Below are 18,962 nucleotides of genomic sequence, written 5' to 3'. Positions count from 1 at the left end.
TATGTACAGAATCTGTATGCTGAGAAATGAAAAAGTTTGATAAAATAAATCATAGAAGACCTCAATAAATAGAAAGACATACTGTAACATTCAAGGACTGACTGAAAGTCTCAACACAGGAAAGATGTCAACTCTCACCAAAATGATGCATAGATTCAATGCAGTTATGATAAAAATTCCAGCAGGATATTTTGTAGATAAAGATCAAATGACTCTAAAATGTACATGGAAGAGCAAGGAAAAGAGGAGAGCTAAAATAAATTTTAAAAAAAAGGAAAATGAAGAAATTGTCCTACTTAATTATAAGACTTACTATATAAAATTATAGCAATTAAAACAATGTAATACTGGCCAAGAAAAGACATATCAATCAATAAAAAAGAATAGTCCAAAAATAACCAACACTGATATAAGTCATTTGATTTTTCACAGTAGTGCAAAAGCAATTCAGTGGAAAATATACAGCTCTCTCAAGGAATGGTATTAGAGAAATTGGACATTATATATAGTATAATGCACTTAACCTAAACCTCATGACTTACATAAAGGCTGTCATAAATCTAAATAGAATATTTAAATTATAAAGCTTTTGTAAAAGAAAACATGGGAGAAAGTGTGCGTGACCTTTAGTTAGGCAAATATTTCTTAAACATGACACCAAAAACAATACAGCAGGTCCTTGAATAATGTCATTTCATTGTAATGTTGCTGAGATGCTGTAGAAACTTAACTCTTGTTTACTCAATTAGCCTATGGTAAAACTGATTTCATTATATGTTATTTCACTTAAAGTTGCAGAGCCTATTGATAATAAGTGAGGACTTACTGTACATTTTTCAAATGATAAATTGAACTTAATCAGAATTTTAAAATTTTGTTATATGAGAGATAGTTTGAAGAAAATGAAAAGACAAGTTACAGAATAGGGTAAAATATTTGCAAATCATGTATCCAAAAAAAATGAATTCTATCCAGAATATATAATTAATACACTCAAAAGTAAGAAAACAACCCAACAGACTCCTCATCAAAAAAAAAAAAAAAGATATAAGATGGCAAATAAGCCCATGGGCAGATGTTCCATACTATTAGGGAAATGCAAATTAAAACCATAATAAGATACAACTCCTCACCTATTAGAATCAATAAAATAAAAATATTAATAATAGCAAATGTTGCAGAAACTGTGTAGAAACTGGAACTCTCACAATACATTGTTGGCAGAAATATAAAAACAATTTGGAAAAAAAATGGCAGTTTCTTCTAAAATGTGTTAAAATTTTTAAAAAATATAAATATTCTTATTATATAACCCAATGATCTTGCTCCTGGATATTTACACTACTGAGATGAAAACTAAGGTTTACACAAAAACTTTTACACAGATGTCCAGAGCAACTCCATTCATAGTAGTCAAGTCTGGAATAAGCCTATATGGCCCTCAGTGGGTGAATGGATAAACAAATTGTGGTACATACCATGGAAAGCCACTTGGTAACAAAAAATGAATGAACAATTGATATATGTAACAACTTGAATGAATCTCAAAGGCTTTATGCTGAGTGAACAAAGCCAAATTCAACAGGTTGCATACTGTAGAGTTCCATTTATTTGGCATTCCCTAAACAACAAAACTACAGTGAAGGACAATTAATTAGTGGTTGCCAGGGCATAGGGATGGAGGAGAGTGTCACTCGAAAGAAACAGCATAAAGAGTTTTTACAAGTGATGGAACTATACCCTGAATTTGGTGATAGTTACAGTAATCTATGCATGTGTTAAAACTCAGAAGAGAAAATTTTGAGAAAATGGCAGTTTAGAAGAACTAGGAATCTGTCTCCCTACAAAGACAATTACATGGGCAGAATCTATCTCATGTAACTATCTGGAACCCTGGTATCTATTGAAGGCTTGTAACTTCCAGGGGAAGGCTTGGATAGTAAATTGTGGTTAATATCAGTCAATTTTAGCTCTTAGCTCAGCAGCAGCTACCCATTTCCCACCTCCTAGCCAAGTGGCAGACAGCTGTGAACATGATCCTGGAGCAGTTTATATACAGTTTGTGGAGGCCAGACTGGACAATAGAATCCTGTCCTCTAAAAATTGGGAATCTGTGCTCTGACTGCTCCTTCTGATCACAGAAGCTACAGGCACAGAAGAATGCAGTCATTGTTGCACACACACCCAATTGTTAAAAGCCTCTCCCCCTCCAGATGATGTGACATCCAGGGGATTTAAAGAATCAACACATCCCCCTCTTCATTTTCCTCTTTTTCCCTTTTAAGAAGCCAGAAATTAAAGACTATGACATTCAAAATCACCTGCATATACAGGGGACATAGGAAATCACTGTCCATGCTAAAGGAAAGTCACGGGCTCAGAAAAGACCTGAGAAGACCTTAAATGTACACCTTAGGCCGATCCTTGGCTTGAAAACAGCCCACAACAATCAAAACAAAAACAAAAATAAAAACCAACAAACCCTGGGGAATGGAGAAAATCTGACTTTGAGAATTAGCACATGATTAGGTTCTAGTTCTCATCAAAAATATCACTAGGCATATGAAAAACTAGGAAATTATGGCTCATTGAAAAAGAAAAAAAAATAAACCAACAGAAACTGTCCTAAAGAATGACCAGATGGCAGACCTACTAGACAAAGATTTTAAAACAACTGACTGAGAGATGCAGAAAAGAACTAAAGGAAGACATGGAGAAAATCAAGAAAATGATGTGTGACTAAAACGGAAATACCAATAAAGAGACCAAAAAAAAAAAAAAACCCTAAAAAGAAAGAAAGAAACAAACAAAAAACCTCTAGAGCTGAAAAGTACAATAACAGAAATAAAAAAATCACTAGAGGAATTCACAGGCAGATTTGAGCAAGCACCAGAAACAATCAGTGAATTTGAAGATAGGACAATTGAAATTATTGAATCTGAGGAACAGAAAGTACAGACTGAGGAAAAGTAAATAGAGCCTAAGGGACCTGTGGGACACTGTTAAAAGGACCAACATATGCATTGTAGGAGTCCCAGAAAAAGGAAAGAGAGATTATTTGAAAAAATGACCAAAAACTTCCCAAATTTGATGGAAGACGTGAATGTAAACATACAAGAAACTTAATGAACCCCAAGTGTGATGAACCCAGACATTCACACTGCAACATATTATAAGTGAATTGTCAAAGGCCAAAGACAAAGATTCTTGAAAACAAGAGAAGTGACTCATCATATACAAAGGACCCTCAATAAGGTAATCAGAAGATTTCTCATCAGGAACTTTGAAGGCCAGAAGGCAACGGACTGACATATTCAAAATGCTTAAAGGGAAAAAACAAAACAAAACAAAAAAAACCTGACAACCAAGAATCCTACATCCAGAAAAACAGTCCTTCAAAATTGAGGAAGAAATTAAGACATTTCCAGAAAAATAAAAACTGAGAGGAGTTTAATGACTAGACCTGCCCTACAAGAAATGTTAAAGGGAGTCCTGCAAGTTAAAATGAAAAGACACTAGACAGTAACTCAAAACCCTATGAAAAAATAAAGATCTCAGTAATGATAAATACATGGCAATTATAAAAGCTAGTATTACTGTAACATAGCTTGTAATTCCATTTTTTGCTTTCTACATGATTGAAGAGATTAATACATTTTGAAAAACAATTACTAGTCTCAAAGTTAGCATTATTGTAACTTTGGTTTGTAATTCCACAATCTGTTTTTTACATAACTGAAAAGACTAATGCATTTTAAAATGATTACTTTAAGTTTGGGGGGCACGCAATATATGGAAATGTAATTTTGAGACATTAATAACTGAAAAGGGTGGAGATGAAATTAAATGAGTAGTTTCTGTATGTTATTGAAATTAAGCTAATATAAATTCAAAGTAAAATTTATAACTTTAGAATGGTAAGTATAATCCCCATGACAACCACAAAAAAGAGTTATAGAATATACACAAAAGAAAATGATAATTAAATTCTTACACTACAAAAACATCAACAAAACCCAAAAGAAGAAAGAATGTAAGAAATGAAGAACAAAAAGTTATAGAACATATAGAAAACGAGGAGGAAAACAAGGAGGAAAATGACAGAAGTTCTTCTTTATCAGTAATTACTTTAAATGTAAATAGATTAAACCCTCCATTTGAAAAACAAAGATTAAAAGAATGGATTAAAAACAAACCAAGATCCAATGATATACTGTTCATAAGAAAGACACAAATAGGTTGAAAGTGAAAGAATGGAAAAAGATATTCCACATAAATGTTAACCACAAGACAGCATGGGTGGCTATACAATATCAGACAAAATAGACTATACAGGCACACCTCAGAGATACTGTGTGTTTAGTTCCAGACCACCGCAATAAAGCAAATATCACCATAAAGTGAGTCACATGAACTTTTTGGTTTTCCAGTGCATTTAAAATTTGTTAACCCTATACCATAGTCTGTTAAGTATGAAATAGCATCTTAAAAAAATACTTTATTGCTAACAAATATTAACCATAATCTTAGCCTTCAATGAGTTCATAATGTTTTTTGCTGGTGGAAGGTCTTGTCTCAATGTTCCTGACTTCTGACTGTTCAGGGTGGTGGTTGCTGAAGGCTGGAGTGACTGTGGCAATTTCTTTAAAAAACACAAAAATGAAGTTTGCCCCATCGATTGACACTACATATCACTAATGATTTCTCTGGAGCATGCAATGCTATTTGATAGCATTTTACCCTCAGTAACACTTCCTTCAAAATTGAAATCAATTCTCTCAAATCCTGCTGCTGTTTTATCAACTAAGTTTATGTAATATTTTATTTAAATCCTTTGTTGTCATTTCAATGATCTTCACAGCATCTTCACCAGGAGAGAAGATTCCATCTCAAAAACCACTTTCTTTGCTCATCCTTAAGAAGCAACTCCTTACCTGTTAAAGTTTTATAAGACTGCAGCAATTCAATCACTTCTAATTCCAGTTCTCTTACTATTTACACCACATCTGCAGTTACTTTCTCCACTGAAGTCTTGAACCCCTCAAAGTCATCCATGTGGATTGGAATCACCTTTTTCCAAACTCTTATTAATGCAGATATTTTGACCTCTTTTCATGAATCGTGAATGTTCTTAATGGCTTTTAGAATGGTGAATCCTTTCCAGAAGGTTTTCAATTGACTTTGCCCAGATCCATCAGAGGAATCATTATCTATGGCCATTATAGACTTAAAAATGTATTTCTTAAAAAATAAGACTTGAAAGTCAAAATTACTCCTTGAGCCATAGGCTGCAGAATGGATGTTGTGTTTGCAGACATAAAAACAGCATTAATCTCACTGTACATTTTTATTAGAGTTCTTGGGTGACCAGGTATATTGTCAGTGAGCAGCAGTATTTTGAAAGGAATCTTTTCATCTGAGTGGCAGGCCTCAACAGTGGGCTTAAAATATTCGGTTGACCATGTTGTAAACAGATATGCTTTCATCTAGCCTTCGTTATTCCATCAGTAGAGCATAGGCAGAGTAAATTTAGCATCATTATTAAGGGCCCTAGGATTTTTGGAATGGTAAATAAACATTTACTTCAATTTAAAGTCATCAGCTGCACTAGTCCCTAACAAGAGATTCAGCCTGTCCTTTGAAGCTTTAAAGCTAGGCATTGACATCTCTCTAGCTATGAAAGTCCTAGATGAAATCTTTTTCCAGTCTAAGGCTGTTTCATCTACATTGAAAATCTGTAGCCACTTTCATTAATTATCTTAGCTAGATCTTCTGGATAACTTTCTGCAGCTTCTTTCTACAGCAGCACTTGCTGCTTCACTTTGTACTTTTATATTATAAAGATGGTTTCATTATTTAAACCTTATGAACCAAACTCTGCTAGCTTCAAACTTTTCTTCTGTAGCTTCCTTACCTCTCTCAGCCTTCAGAGACCTGAAAAGAGTTATTATAGCTTTGCTTTGGATTAGACTTTGGTTTAAGAGAATGTTGTGGTTGGTTTGATCTTCCATACAGATCAGCTTTCTCCATGTCAACAATCAGGCTATTTCGCTTTCTTACCGTTTATGTATTCACTGGAATATCATTTTTAATTTCCTTCAACAACTTTTCCTTTACATTCACAACTTGGCTTCTGACATTCCTTTCTGACATTCCTTTCTCATTAAGCTTAATCATTTATAGCTTTTGATTTAAAGTGAGAGACATGAGACTCTTCTTTTTCACTTGAACACTTAATGTCCATTGTAGAATTATTAATTGGCCTAATTTCAAAATTGTTGGGTCTCAGGGAATAGGGAGGCCTGAGGAAAGGAAGAAAGATGGGGAAATGGCCAGTCCATGGAGCAGTCAGAAAACACAGAACATTTTTATTGATTATGTTATCTGTTACATATGGGTGTAGTTCATGGAGCCCTATAACAATTATAATAGTAATATTAAAGATCACTGATAACAGATCAACATAACAAATATAACAATAAAGAAAACATTTGAAATATGGCAAGGATTACCAAAATCTGACACAGAGACATGAAGTGAGCAAATGCTGTTGGAAAAATGGCACTGACAAACTTGTTCAACACAGGGTTGCCACAAACCTTCGATGTAAAAATTCAATTATCTGCAAGGCACAATAAAATGAGGTATATTTGTAAATCAAAATACAAGAGACAAAGGACATTACATACTAAGAAAAGGTTTAATATAGCAAGAAAATATAACAATTATAAACACATATCTAATAACAGACCATCAAAATATATGAAGCAAAAACTGACAGAATTGGGAGAAATAGTTCTACAATAATAGCTGGAGACTTCAATACTCCACACTCAATAACAGAACGGCCAGGAAGAAGAAAAGCAAGAAAGTAGACTATTTAACTGACAAAATAAACCACGTATATAACAGACATAAACAGAAAACTCTACCCACCAGCAACAAAATTCACATTCTTCTCAAGTGCAAATGGGACATTTTCTAGGATATGCCCTATGTTAGGCCACAAATTAAGTCTTGATGGATTTTAAAAGATAGATATCATACAAAGTATCTCATTTAACCACAATAGTATGAAATTAGAAGTCAATAAGAAGTAAAATGGTAAAATTCATCAATTTGTGAAAATTAAATTATACTCTTAAACAACCAGTGGATCAAAGAAGAAATGACAAGGGAAATTAGAAAATAAAATGCAAATCAAAATCACAAGATACTGTTTCACATCATCAAAATGGCTACTATCAAAAAACAGAAAATAAATGTTGGCAAAGATATAGAGAAATTGGAACACTTGTATACTGTTGGTGGGAATGTAAAGTGGTACGGCTGCTATGTAAAACAGTATGACAGTTCTTCAAAAAATTAAAAATAGAATTACCATATAGTCCAACAATTCCACTTCTGGGTGTACACCCAAAAGAATTGAAAGCAGGGTCTCCAAGGGATACTTGTACACCTATGTTCATAGCATCATTCACAATACCTAATGTATGGAAGCAATCTGAGTGTCCATTGGTGGATAAATAAATAAGCAAAATGTGGTATATATACACATATACACACACAATGGAATATTATTCTGCCTTAAAAAAGAAATCTGACACATACTACGACGTGAATGAAACTTGAGGACATTATGCTAAATGAAATAAGCCAGTCACAAAAGACAAATACTATATGATTACACTTACATAAGGTCCCCACCTAGAGTAGTTAAAATCATAGAGACAGAAAGTAGAAAAGTGGTTGCCAGGGGCTGGAGTAAGGGGGAAATGGGATTTAGTGTTTAATGGATACAGAGTTTCAGTTTTTACAAGATGAAAAGAGTGAATGTACACTTAAAACTGTACACTTAAAAATGGTTAAGATGTTATATGTTATGTTAAGTATATTTTACTATAATAAAAAATGAAAAAAATCTCAAAAAACTATATACCAAAAAGTCAATTTTACTGTATAATTAAATAAAATTTGAAAATATGAGAAGCAAAGACCTGAATAACCTCAGCCTCTGTTTTTACATCTATAAAATAAGTGATCCAAGATTCTAAGCCTTTTAAACAATGCTTTTTTTTTAGTCTTGTTTTTTTTTACATTAAAATTTTCCAACATCCAAAAAAATATAAAAAAGATTAAGAACCTCTATGCCCACCATTCTGCTTTAATAAATTTGAACGTTACTGATTCAGTTGAAGCCCTGTGTACTCTTCCTGAATATCATTTGTCTCAACTCCCTAACCAGAGGGAACCTTTATTCTGAAGTAGTAGGATTCCTTCCTGTTTGTTTTTATACGTTTATTACATTTGTATATACGCGCAAATCACATACATTGTTGTTTCATGTTTATCCCCTTCAATAAATGATACTATATATATACTACAGGGCTACTGAACTCTCATAATATCATGTGGCCCATAGGCTTACAGGGTACCAGTCTTGCAATGCCAAGATCACATGGCAGGCTATCCTAATTCCTCTCATCCACTCCCATGCTTCCCACAGCTACCTTGGCTCACACAAGCCTACAGTCCCCTCTCCATGCAACAATGTACCCACTACTGTCTGCAGCACAGATGAAATTTCATCTCGTCTCCTTCAAAAGCCTCTCCATTAATTTCCAATATAATCCAAGTGAAGCAGCAACTGAAAAACTATTAAAGTGTCAAGCTCGGTGGCCAACTATGAAATAAACATATAAAATAAAAATCTATCCTATTTACTGGTAATAATTACTTTGAAAACATAATAAATAAAATTGTATAATAAACTATAAACTGTCCTGGAATGACTTTGATGAGAAATATGTGGGACACACACACACACACACACACACACCCCTAGAGAACATAAAAGAAAACCTAAATAAATTAAGAAATATACTATGTCTTTTCCTGGATAGACAGACTCAATATTGTAATGATGTTAATGACATTTTAGGTATAAATAATTCTGATCAAAACTAATAGACTTTGGAGAGTTGGGGGAATCTGGCAAACATTATAAGTTCATTTGAAAGGAAAAATGTTTCAGACTAGCTAAGAAAAAAGTGTGAATAAAGTAACAGACTAGGGAGAATGGCAAAGAGAAATCTGGCATTTGTTGTTGCAAATACAAGAGCATGAAACTGGTGGAGAACCCAACAGAGACATTAATGGAAAAGTACAAGCCCCCCCAAATAAACGTTAGCATACATAAGAATTTATGTATGATAAAAATGTAACAGCAATAATCATAGGAAAAGTTATTCAATGAACGGTGCTAAAATAAATGACAATTTGGGTGGAAAATATGTTATATCCCTATCTCATCTTATTCACCAAATGAATTTTAGATGAACTGACAGCTAAATATTTTTAAAATGATTAAAAAACTAGATTGTCTATCTGATCTTAGAATAGGAAGTCTTCATGCATAAAAGCACTGGAAGAAATTACCATGGTCTAAAGGAAGTTTAGAAACTAATCAATTTGACCGGTAAAACATAAAATGCACATTAAAAGCACTGTCGCAAATCAGAAAGGCATTTTGAGGAAAACATTTTACTATAAAGGTGATAAAGGATTCATACTCTATACATGGACAACTCATGAACATCAACAAGAAGAGAAACACTCATACATATAGACTGAGCAGAGAACATTAAGTGATAATTCACGGATTAAATTATATAAATAATGAGTAATAAGCGTGATACGTATATGTTTGAAATTTTCTATAATGAAATTTGAAGGGGAAATAAAAACCAAGGGAAAAGGCAAGGAGGAAAGAAAAGAGAAGCCACCAGTGAAATGCAGTGGGAACTGAGGAGTACCTGGCTACACTGCAACACCTCCCTTTTTCCTCTCCTTTAGGTTTGCAAAAGAGAAACCTATCTTATTTATTAAGTACCTATGAGACAGGTTGGTTTACATGATGGGACTGTGTATGTTTCCTAAAGGTAACTGAGACAGGGAACTTTTTTCAAAGCTAACAGCAGAATTAGTAAGTACAGAATTGTCTCTAAAGATGCATTGGTTTTACTCAAACCTAAGTGAGGGAAAGAATTCTGTGGCTTGGATATTGAAGGTGCTGATAGACAGCTCTTTAGGAAAGAACCACTTGAAACAGTCAAATGAGTAAAAAGAAAATGGCTCAGATTCAAAGAGACACAGACACAACAAAAAGAGCAATTCTGGTGCTGCTATAATGAGCATCCACAGAGACAAGGAGCCAAGAACAGGAAGGCTAAGAGGCCTTCAGAGGACAAAGGCATCCAGGCTCAAAATCTTTTTTTTTTTTTAACGCCTACAGCACCTGATCTTCCTAGGTGGTCTCCCATCCAAGTACTAACCAGGCCCTACCCTGCTTAGCTTCCAAGATCAGACGAGGTCAAGCATGTTCAGGATAACATGGCCGTAGACTCAGGCTCAAATTCTAAGAGCTGAAGTTATTAGAGATCAAAAGAGCACCATGCTCAAGGTTGCTGTGGTGGTGGGCCAGGTAGAAACCCCTGCCAAACTTAGCTCCACTTTCTGGATACATGCTTTCCACTGAGGCAGCCTTTCTAGCAGCAGACTTAGCAAGTCGCACATGTCAATTGAGGGGCATATAAATGAAGCAGTCTGGGACCCAGCCAGAACACTAAGGAATGGTTATTCCCTCTTGTCAGTAGCACCATGGGAACCCTGTGGAGAATCCTGCCCCTTCCCCATCCCAAAGAGAATTGCCATACCCTGCTCAGCATGGGGCATGTAGCCAGCTGGGCACACCATATCCCTTTCCTACAGTGACTAAGCATGCCTCCCTGAAGAACATGCTGAGGTGGGAAGCAGAATAAATATATCAAGAAGGATATTGAGCATATATTTAAAAATAATCAATCTAATTGAAAGATATACAACAAGATCTAAACAGATGGGGAAATTACCATTTCTCAGATAAAAGAGCTATATAACTTTAAAAAATCATTTCTCGCAAAACTGAAATATAAATTTAATGCAATTCTAATTAGAATCCCAGTGAGGGGAAGGACTGGATAAAAGTGATCTTAAAATTTGTATGTAAGAAAATAATGCCAAAGAGCAGACAACAGAAATATGTTTAAAGCTAATGCCATCAAACCAATATGATCTGGGTACACAAATAGACAAATGGATGAAACAGAATAGAGAATTCATAAATGGATACTAGTATATAAAAATGTTTATGAGATGATAAAGGTTGTAGTTCAGTTCAAAGGGAAAAGTAAGGATTATTCAATACATTATGCTACTCCAACTGTTTATTCATCTTTAAGAAAACAGTCTTAAGTAAGACTGGAAATAAGAAGCTATATAATAAAAGAGTTATATTTGGATATTTAAAAAGTAAAGAAAAATTAATTGGAAAAACATACCATCAGCAAATTCAATACATAAGATTTGGGGAAGATTCTCTATAACGATGTTAGACAAAGGGTCAATATACAAAATATACAAATAGATCTTACTAATAAGAAAAATATAAACAACCCATAGGAAATGGACAGGTAGTATGAACAATTCAAAGAGCAAATTTAATTGGAAAAAAAATATGAGATAATACTGAAATTCATTAGTAGCCAAGGAATTTTACCCATTAAGCTGTCAAAATTGTAAAAGAACTGTAACACCTTATGCTAATAGGGATATGAAGAAAAGAATAATCTCATATATTTCCTACGAAAGGTAAAAGTAAATTATAACAGCCTGTTTTTTGTAAATCAATATGGAAATATCTGTTAACAAATATATATGCACTGATATGTAAATATCCATGTGCATGTGTGTATATACATAGAAAGCACCAGAACATAAGGGAATATGCACAATGATGTTTATTTCAGCACTGATTATAGAGGCAGAAATCTGGAAAGAATAAATGTAAGTATTCATTAATAGGAGAATGGCTAAGTAAATTTTCATGCATCTATGAAATATTTTGTAGCCCTGTTTTAAAAGAATGAGAGCTATACTAGTAGACTTTGATGGATTTCCATGAGATACTATTGAGTAAAAAAAAGTGAGGTGAATTAAAATATATATAAGATTCTATTTTTGTAAAATAATGAACAACAAAACATTCTAAAACCTGTGTATGTGTGTGTGTGTGCGCGCGCGCTTGCGCATGAGCGTGCGCGTGTGTGTGTATACATCTATGAGTATGGAAGAAAATATGGAAGGATACATTCTGGTTTAGTAATGTGCAGGGCTGGCATGGAAAGATAGAGGTTGGAGAATCACTATAAAAATATCCAGCAATCATATTTATGTATTCTTATGTGTAAAAATGTACATATAAAATGAATTAAGTTTAGAAAAGATACAGTAATCGCTTCTTGACCTTTTGGCTAAGATCTAGTGTAGAAAAGATACAGTAAAAAAAACTAAATATGATCGCTGCTTATTAAAAAAAATAAGGAAATAATAAAAATTATCTCGATGGTAAAATTAAGGGTGTTGTTTATTTTCTTCTTTATATGTCTCTGTATTTTCTATAATGAGAATTATTACTTTCATAATAATGAAATAAAACTAATAAATGTTACTTTAAAAATATTACACTGAAAAACTGCCTCATTTGAGGAAATCAAGGGAGGAGAATGGGGTTAAATACCCCTTCTGCTTAGGAGCGGTCCAAGTACAAGAGATATAAAATCAGGATCCATTACCTCTCATCCAGCAGAAAGTTACGCATGTAAGGCAAGAGACTAAGTGGCTATTCCAAGAAGCTATTTGAAGCAGCCAGTAGGGTATATTTCCCCCTATCTAACATTTTAATGACTTAAGTAAATCAAGAAAGCCATTTACACTGCTCTCAATTACCCAAAGATCTGCTGGGCTCTTTACTTCCTGTCCCTTCATTCTGGCCTGTGGCCATTTCACTGCTCAGGAACAGCTCCAAAATGGGATCCAGGGAAGGAGGAAAGAGATGAAATTAATTTGATTGATTTAGCTTCTCATTAGCAACTCTAATAAAAGGTTTGATAAGTGAGATGGTCACAACTCACAGCTAAAATGAGGGTTCCAGGGCTCTTGAGAATTTCATTTAAGCAAACTTGCCTTTAGATAAACATAATTTACCTGAAATATACGTTAATGGATTTGATGCTTGTTATTTTTAAGAAAGCCAGGACTTGTAATAAAGGTGATAGTTTTCTCACTTTAATTTTAAGGGGCGGGCGGCGGCGGGGAAGACACAAAATCACAAGAACGGAGGTCTTTGAAATGAAGAGCCATATCTTTGGTGGAGCAGCAGGACCAAAATGCAAAGATTCTTCATATCAGAGAAGGCATCTGAGCCCCAGCATACTCTCAAAAGTAACTTTTGGAAGGCAGCAACCTTCTAAGGAAGCATGCCTTGGCCATAGACCACCACCACAAGGAATAGATAAAAAGGACTTGTCAGAGCTTGACAAAAGCCAAATTTCCACATAGAACATTTCCCTGTTTACCTGGTCCCTCACAGACTTTTGTCCTTTGGGATGCCCTGAGACAAAGCAGTGCAGGCCCAAGGTGTTCACAGTAATACATTCATCATCTTAGGTTATCAAACAGACAGAACAATCTGAATAGCAATGGCAACAATGAAAAACAATTTTCCCTTACCTGAAGACGACAGTAGCTCCTGGACAGGGAGGGCAGGCCAGGAGAAAGATCTGCAATGGAAAAAGAATTAAGTTTGGTTATCAATAGAAATGCTGAATGCAGTGAGACAATGTTACTTTAATGATAATAATAATAATAATAACAACAACAATAACCAAACTTTAACACAGAAAATATAATATAAAAAATTATAAAGGCAAGCAAGTGGTTTTCCAAACATGTTTGTGTTTGCACATGCATCTATGTGTGTGTATGTCTGAGTGTGAGTGTATGTCTGAGTGTGAGTGTGAGAGTGTGTGTGCGTGTGTGTGTGTGTGTGTGTGTGACAGAAGTGAGAGAGACATAGATGAGAAGTGAGGGATCAAGAGTTTTTTGGGGGGTAGGAAATAGAGAAAGCTTTTTTTGGCCCTTTCAGCCTCTGGAATGCTTCCTCTTAACCTCTAGAACAAGATTCAGTTTTTTAACACTTCAACTTCAATATAACACAATTAGCCAGTTTGAGAAACTGTCAAACTAAGACAACTACAAATAGATTCTGAGCTTAGAACAAGTACATAAATGCCATCTGGTTTGCCTTCTATGGGGAAGGTGGGTTAATCAATACCCAGCTCTACCAGATTTAGCAAATACAAATACAGGATGCCCAGTTAAATGTGAATTTCAGATAAACACTGAATAATGTTTTAGTATAAGTATGTTCCAGGCAATATTTAGCATATACTTATATTAAAATATTAGTCAATGTTTATCTGAAATTCACATTTAATTGGGCATCCTGTATTTTATCTGGCAACCCTATCAATATTGCCACCCTCAGGATCTATACTTCCTTTTGATTTTGAAGGGGAGCAGAATTTGCCTCCCCAAAAATCTCTTTGGCATTAGCATTATATCAAGCTGATTATTTTTAAGAAACAGCAGACACAGGAAAGCTCTGAAAACTGAGTAGACAGTTAATCCTTTTATAAGAGACATTTCCATTAGCAAGGGAAATTTCCATTTGTAAGGGTGCCTTCCCCTGTGTACCAGATAGAGGATAACTAAGTCTCTACAAACTCTCTTCCAAGGAGAAAGTAAGGACTTAAATCTGCATAACGACCTTACTCTTGTTTACTGTGCTTTTCCTGGTCACCTCCCATAACTCCCTCCCCCATCCCCACATCTTCTTTTATCTTTAACTGGAGATGGTATTTAAGGTGATGGCCTGGACAGTTTCAGGGAGTTACTCAGTTTTCTTGGAGTAACTAGGGGTATACATGTTATTAAACTTCCTTTTGTTTTTTTTTCCTGTTAATGTGTGTTTTATAAGAGGGATATCTCAGCCAAGAACCTGGGAGGGTAGAGGGAAAATTATTTTTCCTCCTCCAGAATGGATTGGTTCATTGCTAGGCATGACTATGTAGTTTTACTCTTCTATTCTCCTCTCAGGTCAAACCAAACAAAAATAACCTGGTCCTAAGAGATAAATCAGTTCCATGCTACCTCATTTGACCTAGGCCTGGGTTACAGCCTTCAAAACTGTGGCAATTTGACTTTCACCTTAGTACTGGTTTTCCAGAGGGATAAAGAAACCCCTATACATCACTTAGTAAACACGCAAATTCCTGGGCTCCTCCATTAAGGATGCTGATTTCTTAATCTGCACATTTAACAAACATCCGAGGTGTTCAACCACTCCTGGCAGCCAGATATGCTGAATGTCTGACCTTGGCTTGGAGTCAGAGACATTCAGCAGAACTAAGGACTGATAAAAAAAAAAAATGAAACTCATGTTGGTGGAGGTCCTTCACCTACAGTGATTTAATGATGTGGTTTATAAAATCATAAATATGTGTCCTTATCTTGTGAGCATTTATTAATATAGATTATACACTTTATAGATGCGTTTGGCTATGTCACATGTATATTCTTTAGCATTTGGTTCTTCGATTCTCTCAAAGTCTACATTTAGAAGGGTAGGATACTATCAAGAAAAACACTATAAGAAAAGATATCCACTTGAATCCCTGCCAAGAGGAGGAGAAAGATGAATGGAAAAGAGGAAGGATCTTGAAAGGAACACAGACAGGAGCCCATCACCTACACAATAACTCATTAGAGAACCCCTCCAAGAAAAGAGCTATCGAGAATGCGCCTTTCCCCCTGTGGATCAATTTGATTAAAAGTGCAAAACCAAGGACAATTACAGGTCCACAATCCTTTACCAGCAATGACCAAATCTAAAAAGCACTGAAAGTCTGGGTTTTTTCAAAGCTGATTTGGTAACAAAACATGATTTGAACTGAGCTGAGGCAAGTAACCCACTCTGCCTATTACACTTATGGTGAAGATTCATACATTTTCCATAAAAATAATTTATTTTGATTATAAAATAATGTATTATTTTACATGTACTGCCCCAAAATCCACTGGTAGTACATGTGAAACAGTAAAACATGCACTGTATTACCTTCCTAAAATCCAAAAAAAATTTCTGAAATACATACGAACTTAATGGTTTGTGATAAGGATTGTTCATTTGGAATTCCAATCATCCAAGTATGAATTTATCCCCATTCCCCACTCGACCACTGAGGAACAGTCCAAGAAAGAAAGAAACAAAGCTGGTATTCCTTACCACTGACCCAACAGTAGAGTTACTCGCCTGAGGCAAGGGACCAAGTTAGAGGCTGCACATAGCTACCACCTGGCATCTGGCCCATCACAGGCTACACTCAGAAGCTACAGTATATGGAGAATAGAAAGGGGCCTCCAGCCACCTTTGGAAAGGTCCTCAGTACTTTTGGAGTCTCCTAATAGCCATGCCAGCAGCCTCCCTGAGCTTCTGGAATACCTAAGATATTTCCAACATGCTAAGCAGAGAAGAAAAGTACACCACTGGGTCCTACAGTTAATTCTTTTCTATACTCACAGCCAAGAGGAGATGAACAGATTCTTGGGGGCAGATTTCCCCATAACTGCTCCATTTGGCTGGCTCTGATCTATTACAGCCCTATGACAGAAGCCCAGAAATCTACTAAAGGAAGCGAGCCTCCAGTTCCAACCCAGTAGGATGTCATATAATCTTCAATTCAATCATGGCTCTAACTTCTTTTGAGGCAGCTAACCTACTTTTTACTCTGAGTTTTCCAACAGATAGTTTCATGTGGCCTCATCATTTCAACTAGCGTTTTGGCCTTTCTCACCTTGCCGATCTATTCCCCAAACCAGGATGGAATGATCTTTAAGTCATATATAGAGAGACATATCAAATCGGCAAATTTGGAAAAGAACCCCAAATTCATCATATTCCATTTTCAGTGAACTCATCATGACAAGGAAAAATTTTGAGATGTCCTAAATTAAATTACAGCAGGCCGCAGGGTGGAAGGAAGAGACAAAAGATGTTAATCAGTTAACGAAACCTAAAAAAGACTGCTTACGTTCCTAAATGTAGGTTGAAACTTTGAATTAACTTCTAGGTAACTACTTTCTACAATTATCTAGAGAGAATAGCTATTTAAATAGCTGTCCACCACATACCACCGCATCTTCCTTACACATGAACTTTCCAGACTGTTGCCCGCAACCCATCATAAAGAGCACACACTTCTTCCTAGTGATTAACATACCTATCCCAGAACTAGCCACACTCTATCTGTTCCTTTATCTATAGCCAATGTAAATTCTTTCAAAACAACTTAGATCCTCCTTTCTCAAATTCGAAGTATAAAGGAACCTGTGAACTCAAGGATGACAGACATATTTGTCTTTTCCACCTAGCCCTGATGCTGATTATTTAGCTTGCATGCCCCAGGACTCACTCCTTTCTTTGGCTAGCTTATGGCTCAATAAACCTTTTTTTTTTTTTCAGAAAAATTTTTGGCCTGGAAGGCTTTTCTTTAACAAATGGCCTCCTTTAGCAACTTCAAAGATTTATAACATTCTGGGGAGGGGGGGGTGGCGTAGATGATAGAGGCTCTATTCATCCCTCTGGTGACCAAATAAATGTTGTAACAGAAACAAGGAGCAAATAGCAAGGAAAATTGCCTGGGGTCTAGATGAACAAGCCTTACAAATAGGGAGAGAACTAAGAAATCACCTTGCAATGGCAGAATGTAGGACGGGGCAGAATGTAGGATGGGGCAAAGATGCGAGGCTGCCCAGTCCCGAGCAGCCGAGTGGGACAAAGGCCATGGCAGCAGCAGCTGCAGACACCTCTTAAAGGAGCTGCGACCCAAACAGACTTTTGTGGTGGCGGAACTGCTTGCTCTGAGCACCAGCAACGGGTCAGCTGTGCAGGAGGCACCAGGGACTTACAAGGGAACAATGAGTTGTCATAGTGAGGGCTGAGGCAAGACTTATTCTATACGGAACTGTTGGCGGTATCCATAGTTCCTCTGTTGAGTCCTCCCCCATCCCAGTGCGCTGACTCAGCACCACCATGAGTGAGATGTCATCAAACTGGATAAGAGGTCACTCCGCCCAAAGGGTTCCCTGAAACTCTGCCTCCCCCAACTTGCAGCCCCACCCAAGCCATATCCAGATGTGTCCTCAGTGACTTGGTGCTCCTTGCTGAGCAGCGCTCAGACTTACTCTGGTGGCAGCTGGTCTTGGTTTCTGGTGTGGTTTCTTGAGGTAATTATGAGCACAGCATTGGTGGATTGCTTGCTGAATCATAACAGGTGGTCCCAGAGGGGCACAGTCTGGGGCTAAATTTGGCCTGCAGCTGAACCCCTCTCAGGACTGTACTGCTGGACACCTATTACACAAAGTCGCACTAATAAGGCCGGGAGACTTAAGAGCTTTGCTTAATACATAGAAACAGACATAGAAAGGCAGTCAAAATGGAAAGACAAAAAAGCAGAAACTATATGAGAGAACAGAACAGAGATCCAGAAATAACGGAGTCAAGCAATCTAACAGATGCAGAGTTCAAAACACTGGTTATAAAGATGCTCAATGAATTTAGGGGAAGTGTAGATGAATTCAGTGAGAACTTTAATAAAGAGATAAACATAAAAATGGAAATAGAAAGGGAACCAGTAAGAAATGAAGAACCCATTATCTGAGATGAGAAGTACATTAAATGGAATAAACAAAGTGAATAAAGAGGATCAAATGACCTATATAGAAGATGAGAAAGCCAAGGACACTCAACCAGAATAGCAAGAAAAAAGAAGCCAAGAATATAATAATAATTTAAAGAGCCTATGGGACATTATTAAATGTAAAAATATCCGTGTCATAGGCGTATGAAAAGGAAAACAAGATGTTGAAGAGCTTTTGAAGAAAGAATGATGGAAAACTCCCTTCACCTGGTGAAGGAAATACACACACAGCCCCAGGAAGCTCAGAGTCCCAAGAAAGAGGCA

The 18,962-nt window shown here is 36.0% G+C and overlaps 1 protein-coding gene and 1 pseudogene across 5 annotated transcripts in view; both read right to left on the bottom strand.

The window, feature by feature from the left end:
- The window catches only part of TMEM164 (transmembrane protein 164), a 182,634-nt gene that overhangs the window by 100,930 nt on the left and 62,742 nt on the right, over positions 1-18,962 (bottom strand). For all 5 annotated transcript variants that reach the window (XM_025050554.1, XM_025050553.1, XM_025050555.1 and 2 more), the window contains one exon: positions 13,609-13,658. In XM_025050554.1, the coding sequence (XP_024906322.1) occupies positions 13,609-13,658 (50 nt within the window). The remainder of the gene's footprint in view (positions 1-13,608; positions 13,659-18,962) is intronic.
- Positions 10,286-10,404, bottom strand: LOC112484198 (annotated as a pseudogene).

Source organism: Pteropus alecto, unplaced genomic scaffold (assembly GCF_000325575.1).
Source record: "Pteropus alecto unplaced genomic scaffold, ASM32557v1 scaffold107, whole genome shotgun sequence".
In the NCBI taxonomy this organism is placed as follows: Eukaryota; Metazoa; Chordata; class Mammalia; order Chiroptera; family Pteropodidae; genus Pteropus; species Pteropus alecto.
The sequence above is the reverse complement of the archived record's forward strand: the minus strand, read 5'-3'. Positions and strand labels throughout refer to the sequence as shown.